This window comes from Scophthalmus maximus, chromosome 22, assembly GCF_022379125.1.
Source record: "Scophthalmus maximus strain ysfricsl-2021 chromosome 22, ASM2237912v1, whole genome shotgun sequence".
NCBI lineage: Eukaryota > Metazoa > Chordata > Actinopteri > Pleuronectiformes > Scophthalmidae > Scophthalmus > Scophthalmus maximus.
This window is the reverse complement of record NC_061536.1, coordinates 7,810,478-7,823,682: the sequence shown is the minus strand read 5'-3', so window position 1 is coordinate 7,823,682 and position 13,205 is coordinate 7,810,478. Positions and strand designations below refer to the sequence as shown.

Here is a 13,205-nt window from a genome sequence, read left to right as displayed (position 1 = left end):
AATTGGTGTGAAGTTGCTTCAAATTCGTTTTGTAATCTTGTGTTTTTCCCCCCCACTCCAGCCCTGTACTGCTCCACGCCAGACTCCCCCCTTCACGGCTCCATCTCCTCTCAGAGTGGCGGCCACATCAATAGCGTGGTGCGGTGGGCTTGTGACCGTGGCTACCGTCTCATTGGCAACGCCACAGCGACCTGCCGCCGCACATCACTGGGTTACCACGCATGGGACTCTCCTGTGCCTGCGTGTCAAGGTGTGTGTGTGGAATGCATGTGTGTGTGTGATGTTCACTGGTATAAAAAGGTTCTGGAGCAAAAATACTGAAAACGGTCTAGAAATCTCAGTATTTGGTCGTTTTATTAGCTACAGCACGACTGTGATCCACATCCCTGGCATCGAAACATTAGTCCGTGCAACAACAAAAAAAGATAAAAATCTGACTTGTCCAGTTTTCTCATGAAAGTGAACTTTTCCCCAATGAGCAACCTGTTTCCCTTCTCTCTGTGTGTGCATCAGCCCAAGACTAAGGAGCAAGATGAAATGCTGTAACACTGCGGCTCCTTCATCCTGTCGTGCCAGCTGCTACCACACATTTTAGTTAAATGCTAATTAATCTCATGCCCAGTAAAATTATTTTAATCACCACAATAAATTCCAGTTATGTTCGTCGAACAGCTAGACTTGTAGCTAATGTCGCTGACACTGAACTGACGAAACAGATGTGATGCAGAAAATATACTTAAGTTCCTCCAAGCTATAAACCTTGAAAAAACCCTGTATTCCTTTTTTTATATTTCCAGAGTAGACATTCCAAATTCAATTCAGTAAAAAAAATGTATGCATTGTTTGTCGAAGGGGTTTTTCAATATGTGAACACATGACATATGATTGTTGTGAAATGAAATGAACCATGAATGGTCCAAAACTATTTCTACGCACATCTGTATGTTCCCGTCTCTTTTCACCTCTTTAGACGTATGCTTTCTGAACGTATCAGTATGTTTTACTCAGACCTGATGACATGTATATGTTGCACCTGCTCATGTCTAATCCCACACATCAAATAACCATAGGAGGGCACAGCTTGTGGCTCATGGAAAGTCAAATGAAGAATGTATAGCAGCTTGTCGACACCGTGTAATAACACGGTGCCTTGCTCTGCAAACCAGTCTATTTTAAAACCACCGCCGAGCGGCATGTTCGACGAGTCGGATGTGATGCTGTTAGAACTGGTTGGAACTGGAGATCAAGCGTCTCTTGATTGTATATTTTTAGTTTGATAGCGTCATTGAAGGAGCATGCGAGATTGTTTATAAATGTACAAATACATTCAGTGGCTTTTGAAAACCCCAGAAAATATTTCAAATAAGGTATCACATCAAATTTGCCACCCAGACAGACATAATGTGTGTGCATTTGGTGTGTGTGTGTGTGTGTGTGTGTGTGTGTGTGTGTGTGTGTGTGTGTGTGTGTCTACACCTGCTTGCATGTTGTCTTCTTAAACCCCTGTGTGTTCTCCCCTAGCTGTTTCATGCGGGCCACCCAAGGCTCCGATAAACGGTGGCACTTTAACAGCCGACTACTCCGTCGGAACAAGAGTTTCCTATTTTTGTAACGACGGCTACAGACTCTCCAGCAAAGAACTGACGTCCGCCATCTGTCAGCCTGATGGAACATGGAGCAACCACAACAAGATACCGCGCTGTTCTGGTTCGTAACGCGTACATCAGAACGAGCGGGAGAATATCAACAATAGGAATGTGATCGGTTTACTAATTTGGACAGACTACACGGCGAAGCCGCGGATGAAAAGAGTTTATAAATATTTACAAAAGTACACCCCTGAGATTTTTATTGCTTAAGAAATATGAATCAATGATAATTAAATAATCATGTCTCGCTGATTAAGATTCATATACTAGTTTGTGAGCAATCACCACTATGAGTTGTAGACATTTTTCCTGCGAGGGCATCATTCTTTCATTATTATGCCCCTGTTAGATACTTGACAGTGCCTTGGCCCATCTCTGAGCTGGTTCTTTACTATCTGACACCATGACATGTTTTTTCTAAATGCAGGCGTATTTCATGAGCTTTATTTTCTCTTTCCTTCTCTGTAGTGGTGGTTTGTCCCAGCATCGGGTCGTTCTCTTTGGAGCACGGCCGCTGGAGGATTGTCAACGGCTCACACTATGAATACAGAACTCGAATCGTGTTCACCTGTGATCCGGGATACTACCGGTTGGGCCCCGCCCACATCCAGTGCTTGCCCAATGGCGTGTGGAGCTGGAGAAACGACCGACCACACTGCCAGGGTGAGTAACTTGGGTGGTTTTAACGACCAGCGACGTCGCCATTGTCACACGTTTGAACATGTAGGCATAGGAATCATCGCACTAAAACAAATGTGTGTGTTATTTGTTGAGAAAAGGTTCAATTTTTTATATCTATCTCTCTCATTCAGGGTTATTCTCTGAATCAGTCTGTACTGTCTTGTGCAGTGGGCCTCTCCCACTCAGTAAGACACTGCACGCGAGGCAGGGTCAGAATGAGGTCACTCAAGTTTAATTCTCATATGTATTTTAGGACAGCGCCCCTTTGATCATCTGCAGTAACCATAGCAACCAATGTTGATTCAGGCACAACTGAAGGCTGCAAAAAGTTCCAAACATCTCTAGAAGTATACACTGAGATGTTCTCAGAGACAGATGGAGAGCTAACTGTCCCCTTCTCGTAGTAAGACAGAAGTTAAGAGAAGTCACTCCAGGTAAGACATCAGCACATACAGTATAATCAAGAGGTATAGAAGCACCTTATGCATGTTAGAGCCCTGTGTGGATTTGTGAGTATGTATAGGGCCATTTTCCAAGGACAGCTCAGACTGTGGGTAAACAATACAACTGTTGACTTGTCGACATCTGTACGGCTCATCTTCCACATCTCCTGAGTCCAGTTTGAAATGAAATCCTTTTAATTGTCTCGTATATATATATACATTTGACTCTACTGGGATTCCTGGAATATCCCCTCGTCACCACATTCAGACATATGCAATGGATAATAATGAGACTGGTGTGAATCATCTCATCTAACTCTCTGCCAAAAAGTATAAAAAAAATGAGTATTTTCCCAAATGTCAAACTATTCCTGTCAATTGCCCTCAGCATATTTTTTATTTTGTTGTATTTTTTAAGTACTTGTTAATGTTTACGGTCTGCAAGTTTGTGAGTCATGACATTGAGAAATGACTAGCATCAGGTAGTCTAATACTACCATTGCCATTTAGGTTTAATTAAATTGTTGTCAGCTACATGTGGAAACTTCCATTACGAATATATAAACGATGAGCCAAGCTGTATATTTCAAAGACTTCATTTCAACATCATGAAACAGCAGGTAGCTTTGTCACAGCTCACATCAGTGAGAACCAAAACAAATTATAGTCCAACAACACTTGTTGCTGTTAAAGCTTTTCCTTATAAATGTGCCGTTATCATAGGATCGAGTTGTAACTGAATAATAACTGAATTCATAATGATTTGATTTGATCTGATCACCTGAAAGTGTTGCCTCGTTGTCATTGTTTTAATTTAATGTTATCTTTTTTACTCTGAAACGTAGTGATATTTTCCTCATCGGGCATATCGGAGTATTAGAAATATATATACTTGTGGCAAACCTCATTGTGCCTCCAACTGTGTTTTTCAGTTATCTCCTGCGGTGAGCTGCCATCTTCACCCAGTGGGAAGAAGATCGGTACTCAGACATCATTCGGTGCTACAGCCATCTTTACCTGCGATGCTGGTTTCATGCTGGTGGGGTCAGCTGTCAGAGAGTGCCTGTCGTCTGGGCTCTGGAGTGGAACGGAAACACGCTGTTTAGGTCAGTATATAACTAGTAATGAATTCAAACATACAGCACATTTAGTCACTGTAAATCGTTTTTTGGACTTAAAAGTGAGCTTTAGGAACTTATTAATGCACATATAAACACTCACACACACAATCACAACAAGCAAGCTTCTGCCGTATTAAATTAATTCCAAAGGGTCCTTTGTTTTTACTATGAGCCCGCGAAAAAGCAAAAAACAGCTACTTTCGTCCACCAGTGTGCCAACCAGAGGAAACAGATGTTATGACATGGTGCTGTCACTTCCCCGCGAAGCCTCAGAAGACACAGCGCTTCCCAGAATACCTAACGGGCTGAGGGGCATATGAGCTGCGATTTATGAAGAGACAGTTCAATGTAACTTAACCTAGACTGATGAGGAGGCATGATTCTGTCAAAAAAAAAGGAACTGAATCCTTCAAAGATGCTACGAACAGTATTTTTATTTGACTTTTTTTTTAACATACTTCAAAGAAAAACTGGCTTTACTGTACTTGTTTTGCCTGTACAGTTGTTTTGATGTTTCCGCTCATCATAGTAATTCAAGCTGATATACAGTTCACAGGATTCTTTCCCTGAACCTCATACAGTCCATATATCTTTGTGTTAAATATGTAAAAATATAATTTGCTTGTGATTTGTGTTTCCAGACGTAAAACATGTGAAACATTTTTGATTTCCCTGCTCAAACAAGCCAAAGCACACATTGAGGCATTTTACTGTATTTCCTTTATTTTTTTAACAATCTATAGTTAAGTGTGTTGGTAACTTGGTGTAGGTATACATGATATCATTGTGCAACATATTCAAGAAAGTAAAGTGTGTGACTCACTTAAGTCATGCCCTTTAACTCCAGTGATCAACACCTGGAAGACGATATGAAATGACAGGTGATATGAGTCGACCTTTGTTCTGCTCCTTTTCTCACCTCTTCCCCGACTGTCTTTGAATTGCATTTGCTGACACCAGGGACACAGTGCAGGTTTTCATCTACTGTAAATAATGAAATCAATACTCAGCCCGGACTCTGAGAACAGAGAATATATGCCTGCATTGTAGTTTTCTGTGTGTGGAAAACAGTAGCACTGCATCAATCAAACCATTGGGAAAGAACCTGATCGAGGGAGCATAGAGGCCGACATACCTGTTTGGTTAGATGTCACCAGGTAAGGGCTGAGTCTGAGCACAAGGACATGCATTTGAAGATGAGATGCTTTTGAAGAGTTTGCAAAGAAAAGTGACAGCCTTGGAAATGTTAAATAAAACATCTTTCAGGCGGCCAACTTGTACATTCCTGCCAAAAGTTTGAAAAATTAAAAATCCCATTGCCTCAAAAATAGGCAACACACTGCCTCTCCGGCCAGGAGATTAAACACTCAGGCCTGTTTTTGCGAGTACCGATATTTTATATCCCTGAAAAATAACCCAGAGAACCCATCTCATTAGTACAGTAAGACTGAAAGGTTTAATGTGATTTAATTAGGACAGCTAGCTAGGCTTTAGTCACAACACAAGTTAGTACAAGCAATTAGAGGACACAAGCCAAAACTGGACAATTTGTTTTTAACAAATTCAAGTTGAATTGTAAATGAAAGGAAGTTTTTTTTTTATGTCTATTCTGTTTTCATGCTTGATATAGGGCGGTCAAGACCTGGAACTAGAAATGAAAACTAGCAATGAATGAAGTTTAAACAACAATAGTATATTAACAGCAACATTTCTGAGTCAAACCTTATTGTCTGAGGTAACTGTGTGTGTGTGTTTGCGTCTCTCTTTCAGCTGGCCACTGTGGAATCCCAGAAAGCATTGTGAACGGCCAAGTGATCGGGGAGAACTTTGGTTACCGTGATACGGTCGTGTATCAGTGTCTGCCCGGCTTCCGGCTAATAGGCTCGTCAGTTCGAATCTGTCTCCAGGACAACCAGTGGTCTGGCCAACTGCCCGTCTGCATATGTGAGGAAAACACACTAGCAAGCGCACGTTTACCTTACTGAGGATTCGACTCAAACGACAAATCAAACCGAATCCCTGCACTGCATATGGGCTATCTGTAACCATGACAACTGGTGGTCTAGACTGCTGCCTTGTTTGTCTAGCAAAATACAAACACATACTGACTGCAAAGTCCACACACATTGTGTGAACTGTAGAAACACACACTAAACAAAGTAAGCACACTGACTTGCTCTGAATCACTCTCATGTTTCAGCTCCTGATGTGTGACTTTTGCATTTGTTGCGGTAACACAGGGACTCACAATGTACATGTGGTCAAGTGATCAGGAAATACGAATTGAAGAACACATGGGAGGAGGAGATTAACATTTGATTTCTTCAGTCACAGTATGTGTGTGCAGACTTGCAGAGAATCAATATCAGTACATAACATCTCCCGTCTTACTTTGTGGTTTGGATTTGTGTATGTGCTCATTAAAACACAGCTATGGCCTCGCATTGAGAAATATATTTGAGAAAATAAAAAGGTAAATTGATTTTTTGGGGGAAAATATTCTAGTTTGCTAGAGACCAAATAGAGGAATTAGAGTCTGCTGGAAGAGAGGCTATTTAGAAATAAAGGCTGTATTTGGATTTTACATATTTCTGTTTGCCTGTGTGGTTGAAGAATCAAAGTCACACATTTTACAAATCACTTCTGAAGCAGGCCAATCATAAACTTGTATTTGAAAAATTAAGATCTGGCCTGTGATAAAATATCTGTACGTGTTGCATCGGATTCAACACGTTCTGATTGAAAAGGGTTAAACAGCCAAAACAGGAACATGGTCTTGGTAACTGTGAAAAACTGTCCACTGGTAAAACTACTCAAAGAAGAAGGTGGAAGTTGATGACATTCAATTGTATGGATATTTAACCTCCACGAAAATAGAATGAAAGCAGATTGATGGTTATTGACAAAAATGTCCATTACCCGAGGGCAAGTTAGACCCAGTTGATTGGAAACAACTAAATCAGGTCTGTAGCCCTCGATGTGATGTGATCTAGCACAACATAAGAAAAAAGACCTGCAGTCATATCTTTGTTATGGTTCAGTGAGAACAAAAATAAGAAATTCAGAGAATACTAATGGGGAAAAAACCCTTTGGGGTTTGAGCGGTTACTGTGCCTAAGTTGTGAGATGTGCGCGTGTGTTCGTGTGGGCGCGTGCAGTGGAATTAATTTAATCATTTAATCGGAAAAGTCCAAGATAGAAAGGGGAAGTAAAATAATGTAGAATATACATTTTGCGTAAGGTCTGTACTTACAGGGGTGACTCTTCTCTTGTTGTATTCAGCCAGTAATCCTTAAGGTCGTGTCGACTCACACCAGCAGTCTCGCAAACGGGGCCAGAGGACCTGACAGCTAGAGCGGACTGGATGAGATGAATAGCTGCGCTTGAGGATAAAACAGAAGGTTCTTCTGTGTCCAGGCTCCCCTGGAAAAATATTCTAAAAATTGCCGACTTGCTGTGAGCGCCCTTAATGTTTAAGGTGCCACCTGAAGCCGATTAGGAACGCCCCTTTATCGAATCACATTCAAAGAGACAGACGTGGTGACATAGTGTCTACATTTCTGGAGTTGAAGGGCTATCTTCGACTATGACCCTAAAACAAACAAAAAACTGTTTGCTAAATGTATATATGTGTGTGTGTGTATCCAGCTCTGTATCTGAGAGTGATTCTGTGCTTGCAGTTTTCATTGAGGTTATTCATGCAGGCGTTATTGAGGGAAATCATTTTACAGCCAAATTATACTGTAATTATGGAGATGAGAGGCTCTTGTTTAGAGACACAAACACAGAATGATGATGACACCGTGTGTGTGTGTGTGTGTGTGCGCGCGTGCGTGTAGCTGTAGGGCAGATAAATTTGTATCTTAGGCATGCAAACAAACTTCTGATTCTCCCTGATCAACTGACAAGAGGACCTTGACTTCTCCTTCCTCTTCCTCTTCTCCCTCGTCTTCTCTTGTCTTCATCATTTCTTCCTGGCTCTCCTCACATCAGTTTTTATTTCTCTCTCTCTTTCTCTCTTGTCTTATCCTTTAGTGCCTCCTCTTTGCATATTTACCCACATTGCTTGTGTCTTTTCCTGTTTTCTTTTTACTTTGGTCAGACTCCTCCTCCCTTAAAGCAATACATTGAAATGGGTAGATGTTATAGGGGCCGGCAGTAACTGTACCCTGTCCTTTTACAGAAACATCAAAACACACTGACACATACACAACAAAAATTCATGGAATGAATAACTGTTATGCACGGTGGCAAACAGAGATCACTCAATACTAACACAGAAGTTAATATTTCAAAGTAATGACCCGGAATTGGGATACTGGCTATGTATTTTCGTCCATCTCATTAGTATCTATGAATTGCCGTAGGAAAGGCACACATAATTGGTCAAAATCTGTGCTTTCCTTTTTTTCCTACACAATGAACTACACGTCCTCTGATTTTCAGGTCTGATTGAGCTCATTTGTTTTTGTGGCTGTCACATCAAGAAAGAAATCTCAACAGATTGGATTTAATGAGAAACTGAGGCAATGATTTCTGAAAAGCCAAACCATTTACAAAAGGGACGTGCAGCCAAATGACATCAATGGTCAGCTGCAATTATGTGTCATCGACTGCTGAATAATCGCTGCTGGATATGACGACGGAAACGTTCACCATGGAAACTGAAACAACAACATGACGGACGTGTCTCCAATAACCATCTCCTTTTTTTTGTTACCACTCCATTTCTTTTTCAAGACGTAATGTCAACGCAGAAATCGCTATTAATGGATAACCAGTCAAAAACTCCTCTGTAGGACGAGTTCTGGTTAATATGTTCGAAAATAGAACCACATATTTTAAGCATCTACTTTCTTTGTTTTTTTAAGATTCATGTCTTTAATATAAAATGGACTCGGGGTTGAGTGCTGGAGAGAAGTCACAAAGTATTGAGATAATTTAAAACGTTGCCTGCTGCAGTTTTTCCTGGAATGTGTTATTATTATAAAAAATGCATAACACTATCCCTATCACGGAAATTATGCTAATTTGTTGCACATAATATCATATAGCTTCATATAAAATGTAATGAGAAATCTGTATGAAGTTACACGTTTACATGATCCACACTATCTGCCCTTACAGCGATCAGCTGTGGCCATCCAGGCAGTCCCATATATGGTCGCACGGTGGGAAACGGCTTCAACCTCAACGACGTGGTCAGCTTTGTGTGTAACCGGGGTTATGAAATGGAGGGGCCGGCACGCGCCCAGTGCCAGGCCAACCGCCAGTGGAGCCACCCGCCCCCAACGTGTAAAGGTGGGGAGAAAAGTTAAGTGTATTCACCCCTAACCTTATTTATCCCTAAAGCCTCTTATCTTTATTTACCCATTCTGCCTTTTTCCCCATAGGAACCATCCTCATTTACCCCAACCCCTTTGAATGTCACCTCAATTTTACCTCTCTGCCAACACAATCCCTAAAAAATTCTATAATCAAGACAGAGAAGTTCCAATTTCTTATTTAAACACAGGTTTTTAACACCCGCCTTTGTCATTTCATCCAGTTTCGCCTCAAATTCCCTTTTATTACCCTACAAGGCTCTAATCCCAGTGTTTTGCACTGGGAAAAAATGGAGGGGGAAGAGAAATGGCCCTCTCTGGTTCATGCCAAATAACACATACTTCTCTATCCCTCTCTCTCTCCCTCTCTCCCTCCCTCTCTCCCTCTCTCTCTCTCCCTCTCCCTCTCTCTCTCTCTCTCTTTCTTTGTGTCTGTCCATGTCTGTGTCTCTCTGTGTATAGTGGTCAACTGCTCTGATCCAGGCATTCCAGCCAACTCCATTCGACAGAGTAAAATAGAGCACGGCAATTTCACCTTTGGCACCGTGGTTTTCTACGACTGTAACCCTGGGTATTACCTGTTCGGGTCACCTGTACTCACCTGTCAACCCACTGGACAATGGGACAAACCCCTTCCTGAATGTATTGGTTAGTGTGGTACTTTGTTCTGTCTTTTTAACCCAACAATCTGTGGGACTTTGTTCCTATCTAGCATATGCTCAAAATATTCTGACATTGTCTTGTTTTTTTCTCTCTGTTGTCTTCTATTCAAGAGTGTCAACGGATTTTCTGCCGGCAGAGTTTCTCTCTCTGCTCCGTGTACTTCTGTCAATCCCTAATCCTGCAGTTATCTTTTTGTTTCTAAATCTGCGTCTTTAGTTCTTGACAGCGGTCACCGCAGCTCTTTTGGCAAAGCTCTGTTGAGTCAAAACAAGCGGTTTATTATTCCTTCATTTCTCTCTCTCTCTCTCTCTGGCTCCCTAGTTGTAGACTGTGGTCACCCCGGCTCTCCACCTAACGGTGTGCTGAGCGGAGATAAGTTTACATTTGCTTCAACGGTTCGATACTCCTGTTTGGGCGGAAGACAGCTGAAAGGAGAATCATCCAGGACCTGTCAGCTCAATGGGATGTGGAGTGCCCCCATGCCCTTCTGCTCCGGTAACCATTTTGACCTTCTATTGAATATACCAACCTTAAAGTCCACGCTATCAGAAGAAGAGATAGATGGATAGGGTTTGCAGATGAAAGGCGAGACATCTTGAAACATGCAGACCCGACAGAGTGTGGAGCGCTTCATGCCTTTCTCAACTCCTTTGCATTCGGTCGGAGGGGTAATGGGAGGGAAGGATGGACAGAGCGTCGGCAGGCTTGGCACATGAAGGGAAAATATATCATTACCTGTCTGTTAAAACAGCTCTGGAGAAAAACCTCCTACCAAAGACACACGCACGCACCGCAGCCCTGGACCCTTAACCATGTGAAATTCTTGTTCTGGTAATGGACCGTTTTTTCACCTGTGTGTGTGCCTGCTTAAAGTCTGTCTCAACAGAACATTTTTACACCTTTTTCTCTAGGAAAAGGACTGAACAGATAAATGCGTGAAAGGAAGAAACAAGAATATAATATTTACATATTAACACAAAAAAGGACAGCAAAGGTCCTCTGCATTTTCTCTACCACGAGTTGTTTAGTCGTTTGCGTGGTGAGGGGATTTAAAGAGAATAGTCTACATGAACACGGTGTCATTGTTCAATGTAAACTGCTTTGCACACCTTTATTTCTTCCCTTCTTGATTTACCATATATTCATATATCAACACTTATTTAGCCAGATTCTCCCCAGAAAGAAAGCCACTTTATCTTCCATGGTGTGAAAAATGAACACCACCTGAAGCTGCTTTCAGACATGCGCCGAAGTCCGGATATTTATCTGAAATTTTCCTGCAGGACATGTATGTATTCTGTATTGCTGCGTTATTCATATGTGGAAGGCAAACTCTGGGAAATGCCCAGACTCGATTTTCCAGACATTATCTGGAGTTCATATCTGAAAACAGCTTTAGTTTCTCCTTTTGACTGGCTGGGGCCACGTGTGGCTCTCCAGAAAATGAGACTCCCAGCTTCCACTTATATAACTGACTGAAAAACAGATTCCAGATGAGTTGATGACATTTTTATTTACAGCAATAGCCTGGGGCAGACGCAGGGTGAGGGAGGGTAATAGTTCATTGTTTTTACCTGGGAACCCTGCAGAGATCACGTCTCCTATGTGAGCAATGCAAACTGTGCAATTGTGCTCTGTATGTCGGTATGCAAATGGCGGTTCTCATGTGATCTTATGTTACCATATTAGTATTGTAGGATTCATTTATATATTTTGTATTGTATAGGTACTGTGGTTACTATGTCTAGGCCTGCAGCCTCCAATCAAATTCCTCTCATGTTTACTTTGTTGTGAACAATTGGTTTACTTGAGACCTTAATACTCAAGAACATGAGATTCAAAAGCAAAAACATTCAAGTATTGTGATCCACGATAACTAAAACTCACCAATAAAAATGTAGTTCTTGTTTGTTTCAGCTGAAAAAGCAACAAAGTGTAAAAGGAAGTAAAGATGGTTTTAAGAGAGGTTGTGAAATAAGCAGGCAAATAACTCATTCAAAAATGAATGAATGTTAATACTTTTGTACAGATTTAACAAATGCGATATCACGCATTGATAAGTGACCTTGCTGTTCACCAGGTTTCATATTTAAAGTAGAGTGATAAGTGAATAAGTGAAATGTCACTGAGAGCTGAATACTTCCATATTTCATAAGAAACTATGTTTCTTTTTGCCTGCCTACTCGTCTTCCTACAGTAAGTCCTTGGATCAGACAACCGAGAATTTTATAGTTGAGTTATTTCTCTTGTCCGGCATTGTGAGGACTTCTGCAGGCCTGGGCAAAGGAGCCTCGGCTCAGTAACACAGGGATTTATCCAACCCAGACTGCAGCCAAATCTTTCTATAGGATAGATGTTAGTGTGTGTGTCTATGTGTGTGTGTGTGTGTGCGTGTGCCTGCAGATGAGTGTGACCGATTAGTGGTTGTTCCAAAGTCACCTGAGGGAAACAACAGAGATTAGTTTTCACAACACTTTGTCACACACACATACACAGAGACACACACAAACACACAAACAGGCGTGCACCAGTGACATCAGGTAGATTGGTTGTGCACCCTGTTGAGACCTGATATACCCGAGGCTACATGGTGACTTTGGATCTATGTGTGTGAGTTTGTGAGTGTCCTGTGGGAGTTGTGTAGATGGTAGTGTAGAGTCTCTGAAGACGTGCGTGTGCGTGCGTGTTTGTGTGTGTGTTTGTACCCTGAGTGATGGAGCATTTTCAATCTGTTCCCATATTTGAAAGAGAGAAAAAATCAATCATCCTGTAATAGATAATTATCTTGTATTTCTGAGCTTTTAAAGACAAATAACAGTGACACGGTGCAGCAAAGGCTTATTCTTTTACATGGGAGAAACACTGTCTGGAATCCTGAGGCTTTACGAAAAAAGATGTTATGTCATTATGTGTCTCCGTGTACGTGTGAGCTCGATTTAGCAACAAGCCTCTAGATGTTTGCAGTGTAGTGCAAACAAAAAATGTGAAAATAGGTTATTTGTCAAAAGTATGAGGGGGAAAGAAAATCACAAAAATACTCAAAGTAGTTAATTATCACCCAAAGCATTTTGAGAATACCTTGAATTAATGGTCGATAATGGCCGTAAAAGGTATTAATAAATTAAAACTAATGGTAAAAAAAATATTAACCTTGTGTTCTGCTCGCTATTCCAAACTAATTATTCAGGTTGTGTTTTTTTGATTTATATGGCAACATTTTTGCCAGTATCTGTCCAAGCCTTCATTTCCATTTGGGTAACAGCGTGTGTGTTTGTGTGCAAAAATGTGTGTGTGTGTGTGGTCTCCCAGGAGCGTGCTTTGTCT

At 41.3% G+C, this 13,205-nt stretch overlaps 1 protein-coding gene across 1 annotated transcript in view; it reads left to right on the top strand.

The window, feature by feature from the left end:
* LOC118292237 (CUB and sushi domain-containing protein 3) overlaps positions 1 to 13,205 on the top strand; it is a 288,046-nt gene that overhangs the window by 253,679 nt on the left and 21,162 nt on the right. Inside the window, exons 52-59 of the mRNA XM_047330255.1 lie at positions 62 to 250; positions 1,522 to 1,707; positions 2,118 to 2,312; positions 3,706 to 3,879; positions 5,665 to 5,838; positions 9,022 to 9,195; positions 9,681 to 9,866; positions 10,203 to 10,376. Of these exons, the coding sequence (XP_047186211.1) occupies positions 62 to 250; positions 1,522 to 1,707; positions 2,118 to 2,312; positions 3,706 to 3,879; positions 5,665 to 5,838; positions 9,022 to 9,195; positions 9,681 to 9,866; positions 10,203 to 10,376 (1,452 nt within the window). The remainder of the gene's footprint in view (positions 1 to 61; positions 251 to 1,521; positions 1,708 to 2,117; positions 2,313 to 3,705; positions 3,880 to 5,664; positions 5,839 to 9,021; positions 9,196 to 9,680; positions 9,867 to 10,202; positions 10,377 to 13,205) is intronic.